The sequence below is a fragment of the Pelophylax lessonae genome, assembly GCF_965119305.1.
Source record: "Pelophylax lessonae genome assembly, chromosome: 12".
NCBI classification, from domain to species: domain Eukaryota; kingdom Metazoa; phylum Chordata; class Amphibia; order Anura; family Ranidae; genus Pelophylax; species Pelophylax lessonae.
In genome coordinates, this window is record NC_138779.1 from 19500184 (window position 1) to 19528085 (window position 27902).

General features: G+C 43.9%; 1 protein-coding gene across 1 annotated transcript in view; it reads right to left on the reverse strand.

Annotated features, from left to right (window-relative positions):
- Positions 1-27601, reverse strand: part of ARHGEF16 (Rho guanine nucleotide exchange factor 16) — a gene marked incomplete at its 5' end in the record, with an annotated part of 69976 nt that extends 42375 nt beyond the window's left edge. Inside the window, 3 exons of the mRNA XM_082273304.1 lie at positions 419-588; positions 19971-20022; positions 27053-27601. Coding sequence (XP_082129430.1) covers positions 419-588; positions 19971-20022; positions 27053-27601 — 771 coding nt within the window. The remainder of the gene's footprint in view (positions 1-418; positions 589-19970; positions 20023-27052) is intronic.
- Between the last annotated feature and the right edge of the window lie 301 nt (positions 27602-27902).

The following is a 27902-nucleotide window of genomic DNA, read 5'->3' on the forward strand; positions in this document are numbered from 1 at the left end:
TGCATTTTCCCATGGCAACCACTTTGACTTTATAAGAAGACTTTATAAGAATTGGCACCATTGATAGATGGTCTATGGACACTGGATGCTGGTCAGCCAAGCATGCACACCAATTAACAAGTACATTGGTGTAGGGTGAATGTGCATGTTGTGGTCTTTAGTAAAGGAAACTCTAAAGACATGTTGGATGCCAACCTCCTTTAGGGGGGAAACAATGGTGATTACCCAAGGAAAATTAAACCCAGCCAGCCAACTTGTCTCCCAAAAAAGTTGTCTAACACAGACATGTAAGGCTTACAAAACATACAAACATTCTCCAATCCAACTGTCAATGATCAAATTGGGTGAACATTCATGCAACATCTGAAGGCCCCCTTTAGCCACCCCACAGACACTGACTATACAAAGACACACCAACCTGAGGAAGCTGGCCCCAGATGAGCTGGGCAGGGCGGTAGTTCTTCACCACAATGCAGTTATCTGGACGTGGCTCGGCCGGTGTAGTGCTGTCTTCCAGCAGGTCGTCATCGGACTCCTGACTGTTGGAGATGAGCCCCCGCTCGGTGAACTCCTGGTAAAGCCTGGGGTCTGGAGAGAAGAGACGGCTCAGAAAAATAGAAAGGTTCTCTGAAATATCTTTGATGTTGGCAGAGCTCTCCTCTACAGTTTTGTTGAAGAGAGACACGATTGGGGCTGACAGACTGTCCCGCCTGGCCCAAGACGACCCGGACAGCGAAAGCCTCCGGAATACGCCCAGCACTAGGCTTTCCTCCACTGCGTTCTGCCCCATGCCTTGGACTGACATGGAGTGCCAACACTGCTCCTGTTTGCTTCAGCACCTCGCTGGAGTAATATAGGATCCAAGTGTTGAATTTAACATCTTGAACTCAAAGACTTTGACAGGGCCTTAAAAATGAAAATGCACTCTAGAATCGTACATTATTTGTATTGCAAGGACGTAATAAATCATTGTGAGGGGGGAGAAGGAGGGGGTCTGAAAGAAGCAGAGGAGGTGTTGCCAGTAGCAACCAAGGTGGATAAATAAAGGGCCATAGCATAGAGAATGATAAAACGTTGTCATTTTTTTTTTGCGGTGTACCAGTAAGGAGATTTCCTATTACTAATGGCTCCTTCACACCACACAGAGCATGTTATTGTTTAAACACATGTGTGCTGTTGTGCAGTGTTGCAATACTTGTTTTTTGCCCTTTTTTTTTTTAACTTCTAAGTAATTTCATGTGCTGGCTGTCTTCAGGCACAACATAAAATTAAAAGATTCTGAATGTGTGAAGAGAAGGAAGGAAGGGAATGGACAGAGAAGCAGAAAAGGGAATGGACAGAGGGGAAGAAAAGGAAGGGGGGGGCGGAAGAGAATGGACAGACGTACGGAGGACAGGAAGGGACAGACATATGGAGGACAGGAAGGGAATAGACAAGATGTACGGAGAGAAAGAAAGGAAATGACTGATGTACGGAGGAAAGGAAGGGAATGGACAGACGTACGGAGGGATAGACAGATTTATGGAAGAGATGGAGGGAATAGACCGATGTACGGAGGCAAGGAGGGAATGGACAGATGTATGGAGGCAAGGAGGGAATGGACAGATGTACGGAGGAAAGAAAGGGAATGGACAGACGTACGGTGGGATGGACAGAGGTATGGAAGAGATGGAGGGAATGGACAGATGTCCGGAGGCAAGGAGGGAATGGACAGATGTCCGGTGGCAAGGAGGGAATGGACAGATGTCCGGTGGCAAGGAGGGAATGGACAGATGTCCGGAGGCAAGGAGGGAATGGACAGATGTCCGGAGGCAAGGAGGGAATGGACAGATGTAAGGAGGAAAGAAAGGGAAAGGACAGACGTACGGTGGGATGGACAGAGGTATGGAAGAGATGGAGGGAATGGACAGATGCACGGAGGAAAGGAGGGAATGGAAAGATGCAAGGAGAGAAGGAGGGAATGGACAGACATATAGAGGAAAGGAGGGACTGGACAAATGTATGGAGGGAAGGAGAGATGGACAGATGTACTAAAGGAAGGGGGGGGGAGTGATGGACAAATGAACAGAGGGATGGACAGATGTATGGAGAGAAGAAGGGATGAACAGTTATATAGGAGGGAAGGAAGGATTGATGAAAGGAAGGAGGGATAGATGGATGTAGAGATAGGTGGAAGAATGGCTAGATGTATGGTGAGGTTGGATGGACTGATAGAGGGATAGACTGATGTATGGTAGGCAGGAGGGATGGATAGATGCATGGAAGGGAGAGAGGGATAGGATGTATTGATGGAGGGAAGAATGGATGTAGGGATAGGTGGGAGGGAACTGAGCGATTATTTTTACAGATGGATAAATGCAAGGGATGAGGAATGGATGAATGAAAGGAAGCAGGAAAGAATTATAAGGAAGCAAGGAAGAATAGACCGGTAACAGGTAAATAGATAGAGGTACATTACTTGACACAGGTAGTAGAACCTGTCTGGCTACTCCAGCATGTTGAGTCATGTGAGCTACATTCAAATAATTAAATCTGAACGATGTGACTAATGAGGAGTTCAATGCCAGATCAGCAAGAACAACAGATAACCTTTACAGTGTGCAGAGAAACAGACTTGTAATGCAAAATAAGACATGTCATGAAGACTGTATTCTAATAATGCCATAGACTTGGTCAGCATGATAACTCACAACATTGATTAGAAGACACCCATCACCCTCAACAACACCCCCCCCCCCCCCACCACCACCACCACATAACAGTCCAAAGCAATATTTCAGTTATAAGTGGAGTCCGGTGGTCTGGGTCAGTCGCTGACCTCTTCTTGGTCTCCCACCAACAGGAAGGTCTCCCAGCCTCGGCTCTCAGCTTAGTTCCTCTCCACCTGGCATTGTGGATCTTTCTGCCCACCTTTATGTGTCCCAGCTCCACCTCTTACAATCTCTAGATATAAAATAAGGAGGGCAGGAGGCTTCTTTTGATGACAGGTTCTCTTTATGGGGCTAATGAAGAGACGCTGACAAATTCTAGCTAATGGTTTGGTGTGAAAACAATCTGCTCCGGTATTTTCTGTTTACAATGTGGAGTACAGTTCCTTCACACAACCAAATGCCGTTCAATCACTGAACTTATAAACTAAAAGCTGCACAATATCAGCAAAGGCATGTTTTCCCCAAAGGTCACTAAAAGACCAAGAATAACTTTCTGTGAAATACAACACTTGGCACAATAGGACGGGAGTTAGCAATAGCAAACATTCCACAGAAGAACATCTGAGTGCGCGGCCTCCCTCCATGCTGCTTCTCACAATGCAATGGGCTCAGTAGACTAGAAGACTTAAAGTGGATGTCAAGGAAACCCCCCCACCCCCCCCCCAAAAAAAAAAAACACACAACAAGTTTAGTAGAGCTTTGGATGACATGCACATTTCCCCGGTTTTATTTCTTCAAACACATTACAAGTACAGAAAAATAACGGATGATGTGCCAGAAATACAGTGCGCTCATACCTTCCTTTTTGACGTGACAACATGGATCTGAATTCATAAGCCCCTATGTGTCAGCCCTGCCTACTTCATTACTGATGGATTGCAAAGAACAGACACCCCTCCCATACTTACTAACTGTCCCATTTTTGCCGGGACAGTCCCGGCAAATAGGAGCCTGTCCCGGGTAATTTACAAGCCCGTTAATCGGGCAGCCGGTGCCCATAAAATAAATGGTTGCGTGCCGACATCGCAACTGCGCATGCGCCGTTCTTGGGAAAGCTCAGCCAGGCGGGCGCATGCGCAGTTACGCAATGGCGCCATTAAAACCCAATTATACCAGATAGTTTAATTAGGTTTTATTTACACTTTGCACGTTATTTATATATACATTTTTTGTATGGTCACACCTGAGCACATTTGACACTTTAGAATTGCAGGGAATTGTGATGAGAATTTTAAAACTTTAGGCAGAAGTAGTGCAGCTGAATGGGAGAATTATTCCAACTCTGCTACTTTGGCCTTAAGTTTAAAAATTCCCTGTAATTCTTTCTATATGGAGTAGACCCTATAATCTGATAAGGAGGCGGAGATTAATTATGCGGAGTGGGCGGAGCTTCAGGGAAGTGGGTGTGGTAAGTAATTGATAGCTGTGCTGCAAAGTGTCCCTGGAAATTTTTTTCAAATGTTGGCAACTATGCCCAACTCATCTCCATAACCTCTCCTCCTCACCCCCATTACCCATTCTTGTGAACAGGCAGAGAGCACAAGAAGTGATCGGCTCTCAAGGGTTCGGGGAGGAATAACTTTGATTTGTGGCATTGTTAACCACTTCAGCTGCGGAAGGTTTTACCCCCTTATAGGCCAGGCCATTTTTTATGATACGGCACTGCATTGCTTTAACTGACAATTACGCGATGGTGCCAAGCTGTAACCAAATAAAATTGATTTCTTTTTTTTCCCCACAAACAGAGCTTTCTTTTGGTGGTATTTGATCAACTGTGTGATTTTTATTTGTTGCGCTATAAACAAAATAAGAGCGACAATTCTGAAAAAAAAAAAATCAATATTTTTTACATTCTGCTAATTAAAAATCTGTTTTTTTTTCATAATTTTAGGCCAATTTGTATTCGGCTACATATTTTTGGTAAAAAAAAATCCCAATAAGTGTATATTGATTGGTTTGCGCAAAAGTTATCGCGTCTACAGACTAGGGGAAAGATTGATGTCTTTTTTTCCCCACAAATAGAGCTTTCTTTTGGTGGTATTTGATCACCTCTGCAGGTTTTTATTTTTTGGGGAATAAACTAGAAAAATAATCACAATTTTGAAAAAAAATAAAAAATGTTTTAATTTCTGCTATAAAACATACCCAATAAAAAAATTAGACCAATATGCATTCTGCTAAATATTTTTGGTAAAAAAAAAAAAAAATAAAAGTGTATATTGATTGGTTTTCACAAAAGTTATAGTGTCTACAAACTATGGGATAGATTTATGGACTTTTTATTATTTGTACTAGTAATGGCAGTGGTTTTTAGTAGAACTGCGACATTGCGGTGGACAAATCTGACACTAAGTGACACTTTTTGGGGACCAGTGACACCAATACAGTGATCAGTGCTAAAAATAAAATGCACAGTTACTTATTTTAAATGACACTGGCAGGGAAGAGGTTAACGCCAGGGGTGATCAAGGGGTTAAGTGTGCTCCTAGGAAGTGCTGTCTAACTGTGGGGGGGGTGGATGCACTAGAGGAAAAGAGAGATTTGTTTCAGAAGAGACAGGACTGCTGCCTCTCCCCAGTGCAGGCTGCCATGCGGCCTCAGGTGGTCTGACTATGGCTCAGGTAGAGCCATAGTCAGAGATGCTGAAACCCAGGGACTCCTGAGGGCTGACTGAGGGAGGATGTCCATGATTCTTGTCTGGTACCACTGAAGACAGTGACCTGCGGACGAGGGCCTTGTGAGTACAGACATCCCACGGAGATCCTAGAGAGAGACAGAGATGACAGAGACAAACGACAGAGACACAGAGACAGAGACACAGAGACAGAGACACAGAGACAGAGACACAGAGACACAGAGACACAGAGACAGAGACACAGAGACAGAGACACAGAGACAGACACAGAGAGACAGACACAGAGAGACAGACACAGAGAGACAGACACAGAGAGACAGACACACGGAGACAGAGACACGGAGACAGAGACACGGAGACAGAGACACAGAGACAGAGACACGGAGACAGAGACACGGAGACAGAGACACAGAGACAGAGACACGGAGACAGAGACACGGAGACAGAGACACGGAGACAGAGACACGGAGACAGAGACACGGAGACAGAGACACGGAGACAGAGACACGGAGACAGAGACACGGAGACAGAGACACGGAGACAGAGACACGGAGACAGAGACACGGAGACAGAGACAGAGACACAGACAGACAAAGACCTTGAGGTATTAGAATAGTGGACAGATACATAAAAATAATCTGTGCTTGAACACCGGCCACATACTGTAGATGTATACATGTAATACAATACACAATGCCTGTTTGGCTGCCACTCCTAGTTCTATCCTCTGTTGTCCTGGAACGCAATATCACTTCAGGGCTGCCATTTACCAATAATCCAAGCTATAGATTTAATCTGTGGATTAGAATAGATAAGGAGACCCAATAATGGTAATCTGTTTCCTCTCCTTAGAAAATGAGGCCTTATTGTGGGTAAATACAGTAGAATGTCACTAATAAGTGGGTTGAATACCACCAGTTCTACCGGAATATCCCGGTAATGTGAAGTCATTTTCTCACTCTAAAGCCCTCAAAAGTTGCCTCGTCCACATTGTCCCGATTATTATCAGTTGGGTTCTTTCATCTCTCACGGACACTTTCTCTGCAGCACTACTAAAGCGTTTGAACCATCTCCTGTCTAGGGTTGAGCGAACCTGGACTGTATTGTTCGTGTTCATACCGGACTTTTGGGTATTCATTGTATGTTCGGGTACTGTCCGTTGTTCGGTAATGTTATTTTAATGTTTTGGCGCAGTTTTAATGGCGCGCTTTCAACAAGTGCAAGGCAGCCAATCAGCAAGCATTTAACTAGTGTGCCCTAGAAGCCATCACAGCCATGTCTAGTAATGGCATGGCTGTGATAGGCCAGTGCAGCATGTGACCCAGACTCTATATAAGCTGGAGTCACACAGCGCCCCGCCTCACTCTGCTATAACTACTGTAGGGAGAGGTTCCTGACTGCTGCTGCTGAGGGAGAGATAGGAGTTTACTGTAGGGTGAGGCTGGAGAGATTGCTTGTAGGGAAAGCATAGGAGGAACAAATCTGCTTTATCATACAGCGATCTACATTGATTTGATTTTGTGGGGGCGCAGTAGAACGATCTTTATGCCCTGACCTAAGCCAAGTGAGGAGGAGAAGGGAGAAACAAAAAAAATTGATCAGTCTGTTTCATGCAAGCTCAGTGCATATATGTGTGTGCTTAATCTGCATTTAAAAAAGAAAAAACATTTTTTCCTTCATATTTACCTTTAAAGAATGTATGTCAGACAGACATTGCTTTTCTAACCTGCTCTTCAAAAAGCACCAATGTGAGGGGAAAATTATTATTTTACAGTATTTAGGGTAAAGAAATTATTTTTCAGTTTTTCATTCAAATGTTTTTTTTTTTTTTTTTTTATTCAATAGCGGAATAGAACAACAGTATTCAACCTGGCTGTTAGGGGTGTGGTGCTGCATATTTCATGCAACCTCAGTGCATATGTGTGTGCTTAATCTGCATTTAAAAAAGAAAAAAAAAAAATTTTCCTTCATATTTAACTTTAAAGACTATGTCAGACAGACATTGCTTTTCTAACCTGCTCTTCAAAAAGCCCCAATGTGAGGGGAAAATAATTATTTTACAGTATTTAGGGGAAAGAAATTATTTTTCATTCATACATTACAGTGCGATACACCCATTGCATACTGTTGTATTGCGCCTTGCAAAAAAAAAACCATTTGTGGGGACAAAAGAGTTTATTGCAGCCCTGTCTGCGTATGTTACAGTGAGATACACCCATTGCGTACTGTTGGATTGCGCCGTGCAATAAAAAAAAACATTTAGAGGCAAAAAAAGTTGATTGCGGCCCTGTCTGCATATGTTACAGTGAGATACACCCATTGCATACTGTTGTATTGCACCTTGAAATAAAAAAAAACTATTTAGGGGACAGAAAGATATTAAATTGCGGCTTTGTCTGTATCTGTGAGATACACTCGTTGGATACTGTTGTTCTAGTCCGCTATTCAATAAACACCCATTTAGGGAAAAAATAATACATTGCGGCTTAGTCTGCATATTTTACTGTGGGATACACTCATTGGATACTGTTGTTCTATTCCGCTATTCAATAAACACCCATTTAGGGGAAAAAGATTACATTGTGGCTTAGTCTGCATATGTTTCAGCGCAACAAAGCACACAGGTCTCGCATGGAGGCCCAGTTACTGGTGGTGAAGTGGTGCTGTTCTGCAGAGCGACTCATGCATGCGTGCTGCAGCTGAAACTCCACTATGGCCTGCTGCTGCTCGCACAGTCTGGCCAGCATGTGCAAGGTGGAGTTCAACCTTGTGGGCACGTCACATATGAGGCGGTGAGCGGGAAGGCCGAAGTTATGCTGCAGTGCTGACAGGCAAGCAGCAGCAGGGTGAGAACGCCGAAAGTGCACACAGAAGGCCCGCACTTTCTGCAGCAGCTCTGACATATCGGGGTCATTTCTAAGGAACCTCTGCACCACCAAATTCAGCACATGCACCAGGCAAGGGATGTGTGTCGAACCGGCTAGGCCCAGAGCTGCTACGAGATTTCGCCCATTATCGCGCACCACCAGGCCGGGCTTGAGGCTCACTGGCACCAACCACTCATCGGTCTGCTGTTCAATGCCCCTCCACAACTCCTGCGCGGTGTGTGGTTTTTCCCCCAAAACCGGCAGACCGGATGAGGAGGCGGTAGAGGATGAGGAAGCGAAGTAGGAGGAGTTAGGAACAGGAGGCAAACTGAAGCGCACTGCAATCCTCAGTGGTGGAAGGACATGCGCCAAAGAGACATAAGTGGTTGGGCATCGGTGCACTCAATCTCTTCCACTTCTGGGGCAGGGCTAGGTGGATGGCCCTGGGAAACCATGCTAACAGAGTCATCAAAAAGAAGAAGAGACTGCTGCATGACTTGGGGCTCAGACTGCTTGGCTGATTTGCAAGGGGGCGAGGTGAAAGATTGATGGCCATCGGCTGCAGGTGGCAACTCTGACCTTTCAGCAGAAGACTGGGTGGGAGACAATGTGAAGGAACTGGAGGCACTGTCAGCAACCCAATCTACTATCGCCTGTACTTGCTCTGGCCTCAACATTTGTAGAGGCGCATTAGGCCCTGCCAAATACTGCTGTAATGTTCTGTCGCCTACTCGCAGCTGAGAAAGGTGTTTCACCTGTGCGTGTAGCGGTCACAGATCGACCACGTCCTCTCCTTGCAACAGGAGCTCCACCAGCAGCACCACCACCCAGCACTAACATGGTGGAGCAGTATGTGTGCACACTCCTAGACGTACTGAATGATGGGTCTGCCCCCTTCAACTTCTGGGTCTCCGAATTGGGCACATGGCCTGAGCTTGCCCTTTACGCCTTGGAGGTGCTGGCCTGCCCTGCAGCCAGTGTATTATCTGAAGGTGTATTTAGCACGGCTGGGGGCATGATCACAGACAAGCACAGCCGCCTGTCCAGAGACAATGTGGACAAGCTCACGTTTATTAAAATCAACCAGGCATGGATACCACAGGACTTGTCCGTACCTTGTGCAGAATAGACATGTATACCGGCCTTACCCAGCCATTGTTGTATTTAACCTTTCTCTTTTGGGGTGTACCCCAATTTAAAAAGAAATAAAATTAAAAACAAAAACCAGTGTTGGCTACCTCGTCCTCCTCCACTGTTGCTTCCAGCTACACCGCCACATCCACCGCCACCTTAACCTCCTACTCCATATGGGCCTCGTCCTCCTCCTCCACCGCCATATCCTCCGCCACCTCAACCTCCTACTCCATATGGGCCTCGTCCTCCTACATCATTCAAGATGATTATTTTTTATTTTTCTGTTTTTTATGTTCTTTTAAGTTATTTCCCTATCCACATTTGTTTGCAGAGCACTTGCCATGCTCTTAAGATGATTTTGATGCAATTTGCAGCCCTCTAGCCCTTTCCACTTTTGTTTTAGAGGCATTTTAGTGCTCAAAAGTTTGGGTCTCCATTGAATTCAATGGGGTTCGGGATCGGGACAAAGTTCGGGTTAAGTCCGGGTCACGAACCCAGACTTTTTTTTTTCCAAGTTCTGTCGAACCCGCCAAACCCGAACATCCAGGTGTTCGCTCAACTCTACTCCTGTCCTACAGGAGCGTACAATCTAATGTCCCACCCTCAGCCACTCATACACTATGAACAATTTCAGGTCCAGGATTTTGAATTGGGAAATGTATTCCGATTATCAAAGCATCTACATATTCCGCACAGGCAGGACTCCAGCACTGTGGGTGCAAGACCACCAACCATGCATCCTCTGCACTTCTATTAGGAAGATCTGTGTCTAGTCCAGGGGTCAAGTCCTTGAAAAAAAATGTGTGGGAAATCCCCCCCCTCAAAAATAAAAAAGTATGTGTGTGCATGTGTGTATATGTATATATACACACACACCTTTTGAGGAGTGAGGGCAACTTTAGCGACTTGGTAACCGGTCATGGGCCACAAGGAGCAGAGCGGGCAGATGACAGACACATGTAGCACCCTCCTAGGTAGGTGCTAGAGAGAGAGTATCGTTTTTGGCTCTGTCTGCCTATCAGAGGAGCAGCAGGTTAATCTTTATTTCTTTCTGCCTACCAGAGAGCAGGATCTGTGAGTTAGGTCTGCTCAGTGTGCGATTCATTGGGTATAGATAGTGTTTCACACTGGTCCAATAAGGAGGCATGTTGGACAGTGGGAGGAAACCTGACCAATGGGTACACAGGCTTTGATACAGTCCCAGCGATTGGCAGAGATTGGTTGTCTTAGTGCACTCTGGGATATTGTATAAAAGCCAGAAGCACATGTGCTGCGGGGTCTTTGGCTGGTGAGCAGAGTCCCGGAGGGAGGGTGGCTGCTGCCTCCTCCTCTGTAGTGGTGGCACGTGGTCACAAGCAGTCGGCCTGGGGACCAGTGGAAAGGAACTGAGCCTAGAGGTCCAGGAGAACTGACTGGAGAGGTAGAGACACTGGAGACCCTAGAAAAACAGTATCGGGAGTACAGGGGATTGTGTCTAGGGGCCTGACCTGAGGGGGGCCACCCCGGTGTAGAATAGTCAGAGGACGGTGTCAAGTCTGTGGAGTGAAAGGGGATACTAGGAGGGTATCCTGAAGATAATCTATCCCATCAAGTTGCCTGCACAGAGACTTAATCTAAAACTCACCTAGTGGCAAGATGAATCAGCAGCCTGGCTGTATCGCAAGTAAGAAATCCTCAACCATTGTGAATAGTTCGATTTAGAGTATCCCACTGTTCCCTTCTCCCATCCCCAATTTAAATAAAACACCAAAACAACTACATACCCCTGGACTGTTCATTGACTGAGCCAAGGAGTAAAGTGTTGAATTGTGCATGCTGCAGTTGCTAATGGTAACGCAGGGGTACCCAAAAGTGAAGAAATAAGCAGTCCTCAAGGGGGCAGTGCTAGACACAGACACGGCTCTACTCTATGGGCCCTCCTAACCAATCAGCCTAGACAGAAGGGGACGGATCTCCTTCTGTTTTTTTTATTTTTATTTTTTTAAGTGGATTGAATTGGAGATAGGCGGGTGTAAAGTCCGTTTACATCTGCTGCTCTATAGAGGTGCATGTAGGGTACGATTGGGTCCACGTGAAAAAGACAGACAGGCAGACTCAATCGGAACGATCGTGTGAAAGGGGCCTAAGTCAGTCAAATCCAGTGAGGAGGGAGCAAAAAAAGGGGGGGGGGGGTGGGGCCAAGCAGCACTGTGTCAATAGACACACAGCCCAGTTCGGGATTGAGCCCACACGTGTGCCACTAAAGGAAGTAGTTTTCACGTAGTGGCACATAGAGAAGAGAAAGATCTTTGCCTTACTTGAGCCTGATCTTGATCCAGCGCTGAGCCTGATCTTGATCCAGCGCTGTGCCAGAGAGCAGCGGAGCTGCTTTCTTGCCCTTTCTATCCTCACTGGACTCAGAGAACAGTGGGAGCCATATTGGCTCCTGCTCCTGTCAATCAAATCCACTGGTGAGGGAGCAAGCAGCATTGTTTGTGTCAATAGGCACACACAGCCCAGCTTGGGATTGAGCATATATGCCACCATAGGAAGTGGCTTCCTATACTGGCACATAGAAAAGATGAGGAGCCTAGAGCATTGACAGGGGACCCCAAAAGGGGAGCCTCGGGGCCACTCTGTCCCAGAGCATCGGCGGGGGACCCCAAAAGAGCAGCTTCGGGGCCACTCTGTCCCACAGCAACAGCGGGGGACCCCAAAAGAGCAGCTTCGGGGCCACTCTGTCCCACAGCAACAGCGGGTGACCCCAAAAGAGCACCTTCGGGGCCACTCTGTCCCACAGCAAAGGCGGGGGACCCCAAAAGAGCAGCTTCGGGGCCACTCTGTCCCACAGCAACGGCGGGGGACCCCAGAAGAGCAGCTTCCGGGGCCACTATGTCCCACAGCAACGGCGGGGGACCCCAGAAGAGCAGCTTCCGGGGCCACTATGTCCCACAGCAACGGCGGGGGACCCCAGAAGAGCAGCTTCGGGGCCACTCGGTCCCAGAGAATCAGCGGGGGTCCCCAGAAGAGGAACTTCGGGGCCACACTGTCCCAGACTATCTGCGGGGGACCAAACCAAAAAATTGGTGCAAAACACCCATCCCCTGCGCTCTGAGAAGTAATCTTTTAACCACATCCAGCCACACTCATGCAGCTACCGAAGACTTTCTACTTGGCTTTGCTTGGATACTTCGGCCTTGCAGCCCCTTTTCAAGACCAGGGTAGTCTGAGACCACTAAAATCAAAGAACAGACAAGGGCGCACCGGCCTACTGCCTTATCCTCTATAAAAGGTTTTATTGAATAAAGGTAGAAAAATACTTACAGACATAGTCTTGGTAAAAGCATATCAAATGGATACAGTGCCATCCGCATTAGAACCACAAGGTACAGCATCCTCTGAAGCCAGGCTTATGCTGAGGCTTTGCCTCTTCCTCAGAGCGTCGGCGGGGGACCCCAGAAGAGGAGCTTCGGGGCCACTCTGTGCCACAGCATCGGCGGGGGACCCCCGAAGAGGAGCTTCGGGGGCCACTCTGTGCCACAGCATCGGCGGGGGACCCCCGAAGAGGAGCTTCGGGGGCCACTCTGTCCCACAGCATCGGCGGGGGACCCCCAGAAGAGGAGCTTCGGGGGCCACTCTGTCCCACAGCATCGGCGGGGGACCCCCAGAAGAGGAGCTTCGGGGGCCACTCTGTCCCACAGCTTCGGCGGGGGACCCCCGAAGAGGAGCTTCGGGGGCCACTCTGTCCCACAGCATCGGCGGGGGACCCCCGAAGAGGAGCTTCGGGGGCCACTCTGTCCCACAGCATCGGCGGGGGACCCCCGAAGAGGAGCTTCGGGGGCCACTCTGTCCCACAGCATCGGCGGGGGACCCCCGAAGAGGAGCTTCGGGGGCCACTCTGTCCCACAGCATCGGCGGGGGACCCCAGAAAAGGAGGTGGTTCGGGGCTACTCTGTGCAAAACCATTACACAGAGCAGGTTAAGTGTAACATGTTTGTTAAAAAAAAAAAGACCTTTTACAATCACTTTAAATTCTATTTTTGCTGAGGGAGCCGTGACCCCGTTGTACTGGCAGGAATGGCTTAGACGTGAACTCAGACTATCCTACACACACTGAATGTTTGCATTGGGAATAAGGAAAAACATTGTAATTGTTTAGTTAGTCGTGACAGGCCATACTTTTGGAATGCCGGAATCTCAATGCAAGGCAGCTCATCCCATCAGTTGTTATCTATTGTAATGCGTTGGCATTCTCACTATGGCCTTGTGGGAATGGGGTGAGATATAAAAAAAGTCAGCATCTGATAGGTCAGTTTTGGGTGGAGATACCAAGCTTCGTCAGTTATGGGTGGAGATACCAAGCTGTGTCATTGTTTCAATGTTACAAAGCTTCCTTTCCCTACAGAATAGAACAGACTCAGAGTGGAATCTCAGCCAGAAAGTTAACAGAGCGTGAGATTGTCCTCCTTCCTGACCCCAGACTTTTGTCCCGTCTCTGTACAGGTATGAACGGGTTCCAGATCACAGCGTGCGCTACAAGTCTCCGCACGCACTGCGCCATACAAACCAGCAAGATTACAACAGACGAATAAGCAGGCGTATTTAAAGGCTTATGCAAGAAAACTTGGACTTGGAGCTTAGATTTTCTCCAAATTAAAATGGATAGCAGAATTGATCTCAGCTGCTCAGGAGACACAAAGTGGTCCTACAGGACCCTTCATCAGGGCTCAAGCTTGGTTGTTAAAAAATCCATTAAAGCGGTACTAAACTTTTGGAATATATTAAAAAAAAAAAAAAAAAGTTTCCCCTGCAAGATTAAGGCATAATGTGCTAGTGTGGATCGCATACTGGCACATTATTAAAGACTTACCTTGAAACAAAGCCCTCCAGCAGCGCAATGCAGAGGCTTCCTGATCAGAGTCCTGTGTCTCTCACAACACAGAAAATATAACCCTTCCATCTTCACCTGGTCTTCCTTTCAGGTTCACAGGCTGCGGCCGCTTGAATTGCGGAGCCATGATGAAGTCACTCCCACGCATGCGTGCAGGAGTCACGGCAATGGCACAGAGCTCTGAAGGCACAGGTGACGTCACCGGCTGATGCTGCTGCTCGCTAGAGCATCTCCTAAACTATGCAAGTTTGGAAGATACTCAAAATCAAAAGCTCCCTGCAGGAGGTTGACCATTGGAACACTAGAAAATCCACACTAGAACAGTCCTTGTGTCCCAAGCATGGGATGCAAACGCAATGGAATAAAACAAAAGGGACAGCGCACAGGAGTGGCAATCAGGTGTCAAAAGAGGATCCCCAGTCAGCAAACCATGTAAATAAGTTTAATTTATTGGATGAATAAAATCAAGAAAGGCTGGCAAGTTACCTCTGGTGTGAGGGTGGCGGTGAGGGCATTGTGGGATGGTAAATGCCAATGGTCACTGTGAGGAAATCCAATGCTGAACCTCTCAGAGTTGTGAGGGTGTCCAACATACCAGGATCCCTATGGAGGAAGGGTAGATCCTAGCCGGTCGCCGCAAACTAGCCGTGTAGTGGAACCGCCAAGGGTTGCATGATGCCTGGAAGTTACATCACTTGGTGGAACGAGGCCCGATGCAGGAACCAACATGGAACGCAAGCCAATCCGTTGCCGTGACTATACGTTTCGCACGCACGCGATTTGTCAAGTCTTGCTTTTCACGTTGGTTCCTGCATCGGCCTCGTTCCACCAAGTGATGTCGCTTCCAGGCATCACGCAACCCTTGGCGGTTCCACTACACGGGTGGTTTGCGCCGGCGGCGACCGGCTAGGATCTTCCCTTCCTCCATAGGGATCCCGGTATGTTGGATACCCTCACAACTCCGAGAGGTTCAGTATTGGACTTCCTCGCAGGGAGTTCCCTTCCTCTATAGAGATCCCAGTATGTTGGATACCCTCACAACTCAGAGAGGTTCAGCATTAGATTTCCTCACAGGGAATTCCCTTCCTCGAGTCTATAGGGATCCCGGTATGTTGAACACCCTCCAACTCCGAGAGGTTCAGCGTTGGATTTCCTCGCAGTGAGTTCCCTTCCTCTATAGAGATCCCAGTATGTTGGATATCCTCACAACTCCGAGAGGTTCAGTATTGGACTTCCTCGCAGTGAGTTCCCTTCCTCTATAGAGATCCCAGTATGTTGGATACCCTCACAACTCAGAGAGGTTCAGCATTAGATTTCCTCACAGGGAATTCCCTTCCTCGAGTCTATAGGGATCCCGGTATGTTGAACACCCTCCAACTCCGAGAGGTTCAGCGTTGGATTTCCTCGCAGTGAGTTCCCTTCCTCTATAGAGATCCCGGTATGTTGGATACCCTCACAACTCAGAGAGGTTCAGCGTTGAATTTCCTCGCATTTACCATCCCACAATGCCCTCACTGCCACCTGTACACCTGTGGTAACGTGCCAGCCTTTCTTGATTTTATTCATCCAATAAATTAAATATATTTACATGGTTTGCTGACTGGGGATTCTCTTTTAACACCCGATTGCCACTCCTGTGCGCTGTCCCTTTTCTAGTATTTTATCTACAGGTAATCTTTATTATAAGCTTACCAGTAGGTGAAAATCAAAATGTGGGTTTACTACCACTTCGAGGACTGACCTCCCCAGTGGATATCACAGTCTGGCGTCTCTCTATACAGCCACTGAGTTCTACTTGCCCACCTCGGTCTCCCTCACATACAGATCTGGGAGCCCTGACGAAGGGGATGCTTTGTCCTCTAAAACGCGTTCGGATACTTCCGTTCTACTGGCTGTGATTTTGTTCTAAAGAACAAAAGGATATTTGGATTTTTAATTGATCGTCTGGTGCTTGGTTCCTTACATTTAATGGCTTAGTCCACCTTTTGTAAAATTAATAAAGTGGTTCTAAAGCCTCAAGGTTTTTTTACCTTAAAAAAAAACCTTCTGTGTTGCAGGATCCTTGTCATTGGGCAGACTGATAGCAGTGACAGCCACTGGCTCCCTCTGCTGTCAATCAAATGCTGTGACGAGGGAGTAAGGGGGGGGGGGCGGGGCCGAGTCGCCAGGTCTGTGTCTATAGACGCAGCCTGGACGGCTCAGAACTGGGCACGCACAGGTGCCCCCCAGGGAAAGCCACTTTCCCTGGGGGGGGGGGGGGGCACCTGTGCGTGCTTGGTCCTGAGCCGCCCAGGCTGCATCTATACTCGCAGAAGAGGAGGGGCCTGGAGCATCGGCGGGGGACCCCAGTAAAGGAGGATCGGGGCTGCACTGTGCAAAACCACTGCACAGAGCAGGTGTGTAGAACATGTTTGTTAGTTTAAGAAAAAACAAAAAGGTTAAAAAAGAATTGTAAAGTCATTGTGAAAGTCATGCAAGATAAAAAAAACCTTCTGTGCCTCCCCAGCACCCCTTAATACTTACCTGAGCCCCATCTCTATCCAGCAATGTCCCAGAGTCCCTTGGCTGTCCGGGACTCTCTCTCCTGATTGGCTGAGAAACAGCCTAGGCACCCTTGGCTCCTGTGGCTGTCAAAGTCAGTTAGCCAATCAGGAGAGAGAGAGGGGGTGGGGCCAAACGGACACACAAAGTTGCAGCTCGGCTCGGGTGCCCCCATAGCAAGCTGCTTGCCGTGGGGGTGTTCTGCCTAAAAAACTCCAACGATGTTATTTCCGGTGAGTGTACACCAGGAATAATTGGAGATCATCAACTTGGTGTTTTCACAGAAACACCGGCAGCCTTTACACTCCGGTACACGCTATAATAAGTGGAGATTGTTAGTCTTCCCACTAGTTCCCTCCACACAGCAACAGAGCTGAGGCTGTCAATGACAGGCTGCGTGCTGGAGCTCCCTCCCCGGTCACCTTTTTTTGGTTGGTGTCAGGAAAACTTCTCAGAAGTGACTCATGCAGAAAGCAGAGGAAGGAGGCAGCAGACAGAAAAGACACTTAGTGCTCTGGATGGAGACAAGTACACACTATAGAGGGGTATACTTTGTTCAGATTTCATGTCTGAGGTTTACAACCAATCTGAAAAAATTGTGGGTGTGGTCAGGATATGTAAACGATTAGTTTTACCCCACGTATAAAAACTGCTTGGTATTTTAGAAAAGTCCACTTCTTTATACCCCAAGTGCCGGTTCACATTATTGCGGTTTGCGAGATCGCATGTAATTCAAGGCGCACAGCTCCTTCATTAGATGCGATCTGATGTGCGGATGCGAGTTCAGCCATACACTTTGTATGGCTGAATTAGCAGCGCATTCGCAGCAAACTCGCACATGACGCATTTTTTGAGCCGCATCAGAATCGGATCGCACAGTGGTTCACACTTGTGCGATCCGATTCTGTGCGAACTTGCAGATCACACTGCGATATGCGATAGCAACTGGGGGTGTCGTTAACTTTTAATTGACACCCCCTGCGTATCGCATACGGCAGTGTGAACTGCCAGATGTGCGAATGCGATGCGGGAACACGCTGCATATTCGCAGCCTTCCCGCATCGCACAAATGTGAACCGGCACTTAAGCTGCATTCACACCTGAGCATAGCGTCTGAGCGTTTTTTTTTTAGCGCGTTTTTTTTTTATTAGCCAGTAGAGAAAACTATCATCTCATGCATCATTTGTTGCTAGGCATTTCATTTTAGCTTTTCCATCAGTTTTTATTTCTTTTTTTTATTATTAATTCATTTTTTTTTATTTTTTTCGTTAGGGCGAGGGGTTAGAATCAAGGTTAGGTAGGGGTATATATTATTTTTTATTTTTTTTTGTTAGGGTGTTAATACCACTACTACTACTACTACTACATAAATGTAAAAAATACACAAATAAAACATAATCCTAAATAATTATTAAAAAATACATTCAATAAATGAGAACTAAGTAATGATATTAACCCCTTACTTAAACCACTAACTGTTAATAAAATAGCTAAACACATTAAACACAAAAATAAATACATTATTATTGTAGTAGTGGTAATTTATTTTTTTGGGTTAGGGGTTTATGTATTTTGTTTATTATTAATTTATTTTAATAATTTTTTTAAGGCTAGGGGTTATCATTTATGTATTATTGCATATTTTTCATTTATTTTATTCATTGATGATTTTTGTGATTTCTGCATTTTACATTTATTTATCCTTATATTATTACTTTTTTAATAATAAAATATTTTTTTAAGGTTAGAGGTTAATTATTATTTATGTATTATTGCATATTATTCATGATGATTTTTGTGATTTCTGTATTTTACATTTATTCTTATATTACTTTAATAATAATAAATATTTAACGTTCGGGGTTATTATTTTGTATGTATTATTGCATATTATTCATTTATTTTATTTATTATTTATGATGATTTTTGTGATTTCTGTATTTTACATTTATTTATCCTTATATTATTACTTTTTTAATAAAAATAATTTTTTTAAGGTTAGGGGTTAATTATTATTTATGTATTATTGCATATTATTCATTTAAATTTATGATTATTTTTGTATTTTATTTTACATTTATTCATATATTAATAATAATTTAGTAATAATTTTAGGGTTAGGAGTTCTGTATTATTGCAAATTATTCATTTATTTTTTATGAAGATTTTTGTGATTTCTGTATTTTATATTATTAAAAAGTAAAATATGAATAAAATGTAAAATACAGAAATCACAAAAATCTTCATAAAGAATAAAAATAAATGAATAATTTGCAATAATAAAACATAAATAACTCCTAACCCTAAAATTATTACTAAATTATTATTAATACATGAAAAAAATTAATGTAAAATAAATACAGAAATCATCATAAATAAATAAATGAATATGCAATAATGCATAAATAATAATTAACCCCAACCCTAAAATTATTATTATTGTTTATTATTATTATTTTACTTTTTAATAATAATAATAATTTTAGGGTTGGGGTTGATTATTATTTATGCATTATTGCATATTATTAAATTTATTTTATTTATTATTGATGATTTTTGTCATTTCTGTATTTTACAGTTATTTATTCATTCTTATTTTATTTTTTTCTTATTTTTTTCATTTGAGCACAAAATCACCCAAATGTGCATCCAAACGTGCTGTGATGTGTTTCCATTTATTTCAATGGGAAAAAAAAAAAGAAAAAATCCTCAAAATTTGCCCAATTTGAGCTACAAAAAAACCCTCCAGAACTTTGACCTTCAGGCGTTTGGGTTCAGGTGATGGAGTGGAGATGTGAACCGTCTCCATAGAGAATAATTCATTTTTTTCTCCTCCAGCATTTTGGAGGTTCAGGCTACAAACCGCTGAGCTATGAATGGGACCTTAAAAAGCTTTGTAAGAGCGCGGAACCTCCGGCTCGGCCTCTTATTTCTCACCTCTCTCAGCAAATTGACATTGTCACAAATCTCTATAATTACCTCTAAAATAACGGTATATTGTAAGCGCGCGTCCTGAAAAATTCAGCGGCATTAATTACGCATTGCATTATTCATAGCGCCTCGTATAATTTAATTGTGTTTCTCCAGATCGGCTCAGGGCCTAACAGACGTCATTCATCACTCCAACTCTGCGCTTAACATTTTATTGGCTGGATTTATGAGCCCCCCCCTCCCCTCCCCCAGCCACAATAAATAGTGACTAGCACCCTTACCGTCTTTAAAGGAACCCGCGTGGCGCTGCATTTTTTTCTTTCCAAATGTTTTCTGGAAAAGTAAAAACGGTTATGTGAAGGAGAGATATGGACAATGCAGATTACGGCTTTAACCCCTTCCTGTCCGCCCGCCACTGCCCTTTAACTGGCTCTTAAAAGCGGCATTGCACCCCAAAAACAAACTTACACTGCAGCTTGTGATGGCTGCATTCCTTTTCTATTTTTTTAGGCTTTCTTTCTTCTATTTTCATCTGGTGGAGTAAGTCTATTGTTTTTTAAAAGAACGAGCTCTCCAGCAGAATGGATCGGTTTACAGGGAGGAGACAAAACCATTTAACACTGGCAGAGGTGCTTACAATGATCAGCATTCATGTAAAACTTTTTATCCCAAATGGAAAGTTTTCAGTGACGGATTATAAAAAGTGTGAGCTGGAGTTTGGCTTCAGTTAGTTAGTGTGTTTAAATCTGCTAGTGCAGGGTTTCCCAAACTACGGCCCTGCAGCTGTTGCGGAACTACACATTTAATGAGGCATTGGAAAACTCTGACATTCACAGACATGACTAGGCATTATAGGAATTGTAGTTCCTGAAAAACTGGAGGGCCACAGTTTTGGAATCCCTGTACTAGTGCATTTAACACTATCCCCCCCAAGGCTGAACATGCTGCTGTCCGCCTGTGCCCCTTGTTCTCCTTCATCCAGAGTGGGGGCGCTGTAATACAGGAGGTGTATTCCTCTTTCCTCCAACAGTCTCCATCCCTCACGGGCACCCGCATCTTCTGTGTACTGGTCTTCGGCCGTCTTCATTGGCTGGTATTAGATGACGTCACTTCTGTGCATGCACAGGCGCAACTCATCTCAGCACACAAGGACTGGGCCGGCGCTGTAGGTGGAGCTGTGCATGCACAGGCACAACTCATTCCAGCACACGAGGATGGGGCCGGCGCTGTAGGTGGAGCTGTGCATGCACAGGCGCAACTCATCCCAGGACACAAGGATGGGGCCTGGCGCTGTAGGCGGAGCTGTGCATGCACAGGCACAACTCATCCCAGCACACAAGCATCGGGCCGGCGCTGTAGGCGGAGCTGTTCATGCACAGGCGCAACTCATCCCAGGACACAAGGATGGGGCCGGCGCTGTAGGTGGAGCTGTGCATGTGCAGCTCAGTTTACATGCCGGAGACCGCAGAGAGCAGGCAGAAAGGTGTATTTTTTTTTTTTTTGCATTATATCTCTGCAATAAAGAGCCTGCCTGCTCTTTGTACAGAAAGTACCAGCGGGCGGGACCTTCGTTCTGCTTTAAAGCAGAGGGGCGGGACAGATTTACTGTTCATGTGAACACTGTGATTGGCTGTGAAAACTAGAAATCAGGAGCGGTTGGTGCTGGGAGCGAACTCTAAGCACAGAACCCTCATTCCATATGTGGGGTGTTAAGGCAAAGCCTTGTCACTATCGCACATATGTGTTACATAGTCAGCAAAAAAGTTGAAGTGAATTGTAGCTTGTGATAAAACCTCCCCAGCTCTCATTTATTTGTTTTCTCCTTTTACAATGTTATTTAAAACACAACATGGGCCCAGTGAAGTTCATGTACATGGTTTTGTGCGAATGGGGCAAAAAACGAATGTCATTAGGCTATATCCTGTGCTGTTCAAATGTAAAACATTAATTGAACATATAGCATTTGGCCACTAGATGGAGCCAATTATTATAGGAATTTCCTATACTACTCAACTCCATCTAGTGGCCAGATGTGGTATTCTCTGTTGAAAACAAATTACATTTGAACAGCATAGAATATCCAGTATCTCACAAAAGTGAGTACACCCCTCACATTTTTGTAAATATTTTATTCTATCTTTTCATGTGACAACACTGAAGAAATGACACTTTGCTACAATGTAAAGTAGTGAGTGTACAGCTTGTATAACAGTGTAAATTTGCTGTCCCCTCAAAATAACTCAACACACAGCCATTAAAGTCTAAACCTCTGGCAACAAAAGTGAGTACACCCCTAAGTGAAAATGTCCAAATTTGACCCAAAGTGTCAATATTTTGTGTGGCCACCATTATTTTCCAGCACTGCCTTAACCCTCTTGGGCATGGAGTTCACCAGAGCTTCACAGGTTGCCACTGAAGTCCTCTTCTACTCCTCCATGACGACATCACGGAGCTGGAGGATGTTAGAGACCTTGCGCTCCTCCACCTTCTGTTTGAGGATGCCCCACAGATGCTCAATAGGGTTTAGGTCTGGAGACATGCTTGGCCAGTCCATCACCTTTACCCTCAGCTTCTTTAGCAAGGCGGTGGTCATCTTGGAGGAGTGTTTGGGGTCGTTATCATGTTGGAATACTGCCCTGCGGCCCAGTCTCTGAAGGGAGGGGATCATTGCTCTGTTATACAAGCTGTACACTCACTACTTTACATTTCTTTACAAGAAATGACACTTTGCTACAATGTAAAGTAGTGAGTGTACAGCTTGTATAACAGTGTAAATTTGCTGTCCCCTCAAAATAACTCAACACACAGCCATTAAAGTCTAAACCTCTGGCAACAAAAGTGAGTACACCCCTAAGTGAAAATGTCCAAATTTGACCCAAAGTGTCAATATTTTGTGTGGCCACCATTATTTTCCAGCACTGCCTTAACCCTCTTGGGCATGGAGTTCACCAGAGCTTCACAGGTTGCCACTGAAGTCCTCTTCTACTCCTCCATGACGACATCACGGAGCTGGAGGATGTTAGAGACCTTGCGCTCCTCCACCTTCTGTTTGAGGATGCCCCACAGATGCTCAATAGGGTTTAGGTCTGGAGACATGCTTGGCCAGTCCATCACCTTTACCCTCAGCTTCTTTAGCAAGGCGGTGGTCATCTTGGAGGAGTGTTTGGGGTCGTTATCATGTTGGAATACTGCCCTGCGGCCCAGTCTCTGAAGGGAGGGGATCATTGCTCTGCTTCAGTATGTCACAGTACATGTTGGCATTCATGGTTTATCTCAATGAACTGTAGCTCCCCGGTGTCAGCAGCACTCATGTAGCCCCAGACCATGACACTCCCACCACCATGCTTGACTGTAGGCAAGGCACACTTGTCTTTGTACTCCTCACCTGGTTGCCGCCACACACACTTGACACCATCTGAACTATCTGAACCAAATAAGTTTATCTCGGTCTCTTCAGACCACAGGAGATGGTTCCAGTAATCCATGTCCTTAGTCTGTTTGTCTTCAGCAAATTGTTTGCAGGCTTTCCTGTGCATCATCTTTAGAAGAGGCTTCCTTCTGGGGTGACAGCCATGCAGACCAATTTGATGCAGTGTGCGGCGTATGGTCTGAGCACTGCTGGCAGCACTCATACCTCTATTTCCCAAAGACAACCTCTGGATATGATGCTGAGCACGTGCACTCAACTTCTTTGGTCGACCATGGTGAGGCCTGTCCTAAGTGGAACCTGTCCTGGTAAACCGCTGTATGGTCTTGGCCACCGTGCTGCAGCTCAGTTTCAGGGTCTTGGCAATCTTCTTATAGACTATGCCATCTTTATGTAGAGCAACAATCCTTTTTTTTCAGATCCTCAGAAAGTTCTTTGCCATGCGGTGCCATGTTGAACTTCCAGTGACCAGTATGAGAGAGTGAGAGCAATAACACCAAATTTAACACACCTGCTCCCCATTCACACCTGAGACCTTGTAATACTAACGAGTCACATGACACCGGGGAAAGGGGGGGGGGGATGGCTAATTGGGCCCAATTACTCAGGTGTACTCACTTTTGTTGCCAGCGGTTTAGACATTAATGGCTGTGTGTTGAGTTATTTTGAGGGGACAGCAAATTTACACTGTTATACAAGCTGTACACTCACTACTTTACATTGTAGCAAAGTGTCATTTCTTCAGTGTTGTCACATGAAAAGATAGAATAAAATATTTACATAAATGTGAGGGGTGTACTTACTTTTGAGATTATATATAATGTGTGTATATATGTATATATTTTTTTAATTTATCTGGAAATATAATTTTAATATTATTTTGTCCCAACAAAGGTGTAATTTACCAACGCCCCAGGGCAATCTCTGCTATGGTATATGTCATTTAATAATGTGGCAGCACATATTAAACCTGTTAGAGGGTTGGGGAGGGCAATAAAATCCAGTAGTTGAGCCGCAGTTTTATCACTCACCAAGCTTCCCCCTCTTTCACTACAGAGGCAGCGCCTGGGGTCTACACATGCTGTAGTCACAATGCTTTGCTTGAGTCCCCCTGAATAGGACCCATTCAAGTGAATCGGGTAACTCTGAGAACACCCGCAACCATGTGCAATGCAGCATGCTAGAGCCCCCCTTTCAAGAGGTTAAAGCAGGCAGTGAGGAAATGATACAAAAGCCTCCTCACTGGATGTTAAAATGTTCTCTGAAGAGAGACCTGAATGATGATCACTGTTCAAAGAGCAACACCAGTGTGAACGAGCCCTTAATGGAGGAAAGGGGGGCATTTTTATTTAAAGTAGAACTATAGGCACATTTTTTTTTTTTCTCATTTTGGATAGAGTAAGGAAGGGTTATATCCCTGTAAGGTTTATTTTTGCCATTTGTGTCTCATTGGGGAGATTTTCCTTCACTTCCTGTCCCATAGCCAAAACAGGAAGTGAGAGAAAATCCTTGCAAATGAAGGGAATCTCTTGCCCCCGTCAAAAGAACTGGTGTCCCCATCGAAAGTATTTCCCTCTATTCCTTTTCGGACAACCCAAAATTTGGGATTTCTTTTACTTTCAATAATAACGGTACACAGGACAAATAGAGAGGGAGAATCTCCCTCATGGGGACACAGAAGTAATAAAAACTGACAGGGGTTCTAATCCCTCTCCACTCCATCCAAAACAAAAGGAGGTTTTGCCTTTACCCTTTTCTCCATGGCTTTTGTAGAGCAGAACATGGGGTTGAGGCACTTAGGACATTCATGGTACATTAAAGACTGCAGTAAACCAGATCAAAGTTTTTTTTTTTTTTTTTTTTTTTTTAAATTACATAAAATTTAGTATAACAAATTAAAAACTTCCCTGTTGTATATTGAAAATACATCTAGACATACAAATACCCAAAATAGGGCATAACAGCACAAAAAGATCACACTGTCATTATTAAGACATTGGATTCTGAGGGGGGTATCCTCCAACCAGGGGGTCCCCCAATCAATAAGCTACCAATTTCTTGACAAGCTCTACAGGTTTTGTGGGAGAACCGCTTCTTCAGGAGTGATATTGATACAGAGGTGTGATCTGAAACATGAACAAATGAAAATAATGATAATAACAATAAATTACAATTATTAAAATATGGCCCCACTTATTAGGGATGGGGGCAATGGATATGGGAATTCGCTTTAGGTTTGTGTTCATTTTTTGACATTCTTTTGGTACATGTCATGTATTGTTATGTTTCATATATTATTATTATTGTTAATTTTTTCATGTTTCAGATCACAGCTCTAATAATATTCAACATAATAATAATTAAACATGACATGTACTATAAGAATGTCATAAAATGAAAACAAAACTAAAGCTAATTCCCATATCCATTGCCCCCATCCCTAATTAAGTGGGGTCGTATTTTAATAATTGAATCTATTATTATTATTATTATTATTATTATTATTATTATTATTATTATTATTATTATTATTATTCTATTATTATGTTCATTTTTTCATGTTTCAGATCACACCTCTAATAATATTCAATAATAATAAAAAATTAAATTAAACTAAACATGACATGTACTTTAAGAATGTCAAAAAATGAACACAAAACTAAAGCCAATTCCCATATCCATTGCCCCCATCCCTAATTAAGTGGGGCCATATTTTAATAATTTAGTCTATTATTATGTTCATTTTTTTTCATGTTTCAGATCACACCTCTAATATTTATTATTAATATTCATAATAATAATACTAATAATAATATATTAAACATGACTTGTACTATACGAAGGTCAAAAAATGAACACAAAACTAAAGCCAATTCCCATATCCATTGCCCCCCATCCCTAATTAAGTGGGGCCATATTTTAATAATTTAGTCTATTATTATTGTTCATTTTTTTCATGTTTCAGATCACACCTCTGTAATAATAATAACAATAATAATAATAATATTCATAATAATAAATTAAACATGACATACTATAAGAATGACAAAAATGAACACAAAACTAAAGCTAATTCCCATATCCATTGCCTCCATCCCTAATTAAGTGGGGCCATATTTTAATAATTTAATCTATTATCATCATCATTATGATGTTCCATTTTTTTCATGTTTCAGATCACACCTCTGTATCAATATTACTCCTGAAGAAGCAGTTCCCCCACGAAACCTGTAGAGTTTGTCAAGAAATCGGTAGCTTATTGATTGGGGGACCCCCCCTGGTTGGAGGATACCCCGCTCAGAATCCAATGTTTTAATAAGGACAGTGTGATCTTTTTGTACTGTTATGCCCTATCTTAGTCTTTCCTTTGTATGTCTAGATGTATTCCCTATATACAACAGGGAACTTTTTAATTGTTATAATAGATTTTTTTTTTTTTTTTTTTTTTTTTAATATACAAAATGTATAATATATATATATATATATATATATATATATATATATATATATATATATATATATATATATATATATATATATACACACACATACACATATACACATACATACACACACACACATTTTTAATAATAAAAAATTATATATATATATATATATATATATATATATATATATATATATATATATATATATATATATATATATATATATATATATATATATATATATATATATATATATATATATATATATTTTTTTTTTTTTTTTATTTTTTTTAAAGTATATATCTGGTGCCTATAATGTAACCATGAAATTCTGAAGTGCCTCAACCCCATGTTCTTCAATTGAGATTATTAAACTTTTTTTGTAACTTGAGTACATATGTAGCACACATTCTACATCTTTCTCCATGACTGGTGAATGCACAAGGTGAAAAAAAAAATGCCTGGGATACTAATGCAAATATAGGCAAACCTTAGATCTTCCAGGACTCCTCGGGGGTGGAGCATTTGGATTCTCTGAAACGGGCTTCAGGGTTGACATTGGCTTGAGGGACTGGGTTGACATTGGATTGATGGGCTGGTAATCTTCATCTCTAAAACCCCTCATAGCCACCCTATAAGATTGATTCCTTAAATTCCTTTTTAATCCGCCAGAATCTACATCATCGTCTATAGAAATCTCCCGGGCGGAGAGCTTCCTCTGCTCCTGCTCCAGAAACTCCTTGCTGATAGTGGACGATGCGATAGTGTGGTGCCGAGGGGCCTTCGTCTTTGTGGCAATGGCCAAACTTTTTGGAATCAATTGCTGAGTCCCCAGCTTGTGGGCGGCCGGGCTCTCCGTGCTCAGGATGACTCGGTGGGCCTCAACCGGGGAAGGGGCCTGCTCTGGCACGTACGAGGCATTATCCACGGGTTTCAAACTTTTTCGTGGTATGGAATTTTTGGCTGTAGAGTTGGCATTTTTTTCATACATGAGATAAGATCTGTCACCCACGGAGGGGTCCGAATATCTGTGAGACATGGTGTGCAGATGGGTTCTACGAAAACAACAAAAAAATAAAATTAAAATACGATCTTCTATTAAATATGAATAGACACGTTTTTATATGGTCATTAAAAGGACATTTTAAAAGAGAACCTGAACTGTATAACCTGTGCCCAAATGGGTCAGGCAGAGGGCAAAGGACTGGTGACCAATATTGCCTTTGGTCTTCTTGCAGCCTATCCTCCAGCACATAACTGGACACATCATGACTTGGGTCGGGGCCTCTATGCAAAGGCGGTCATCTTCAAAGAGGAGCAAGACTGTGACTGATGGAGTA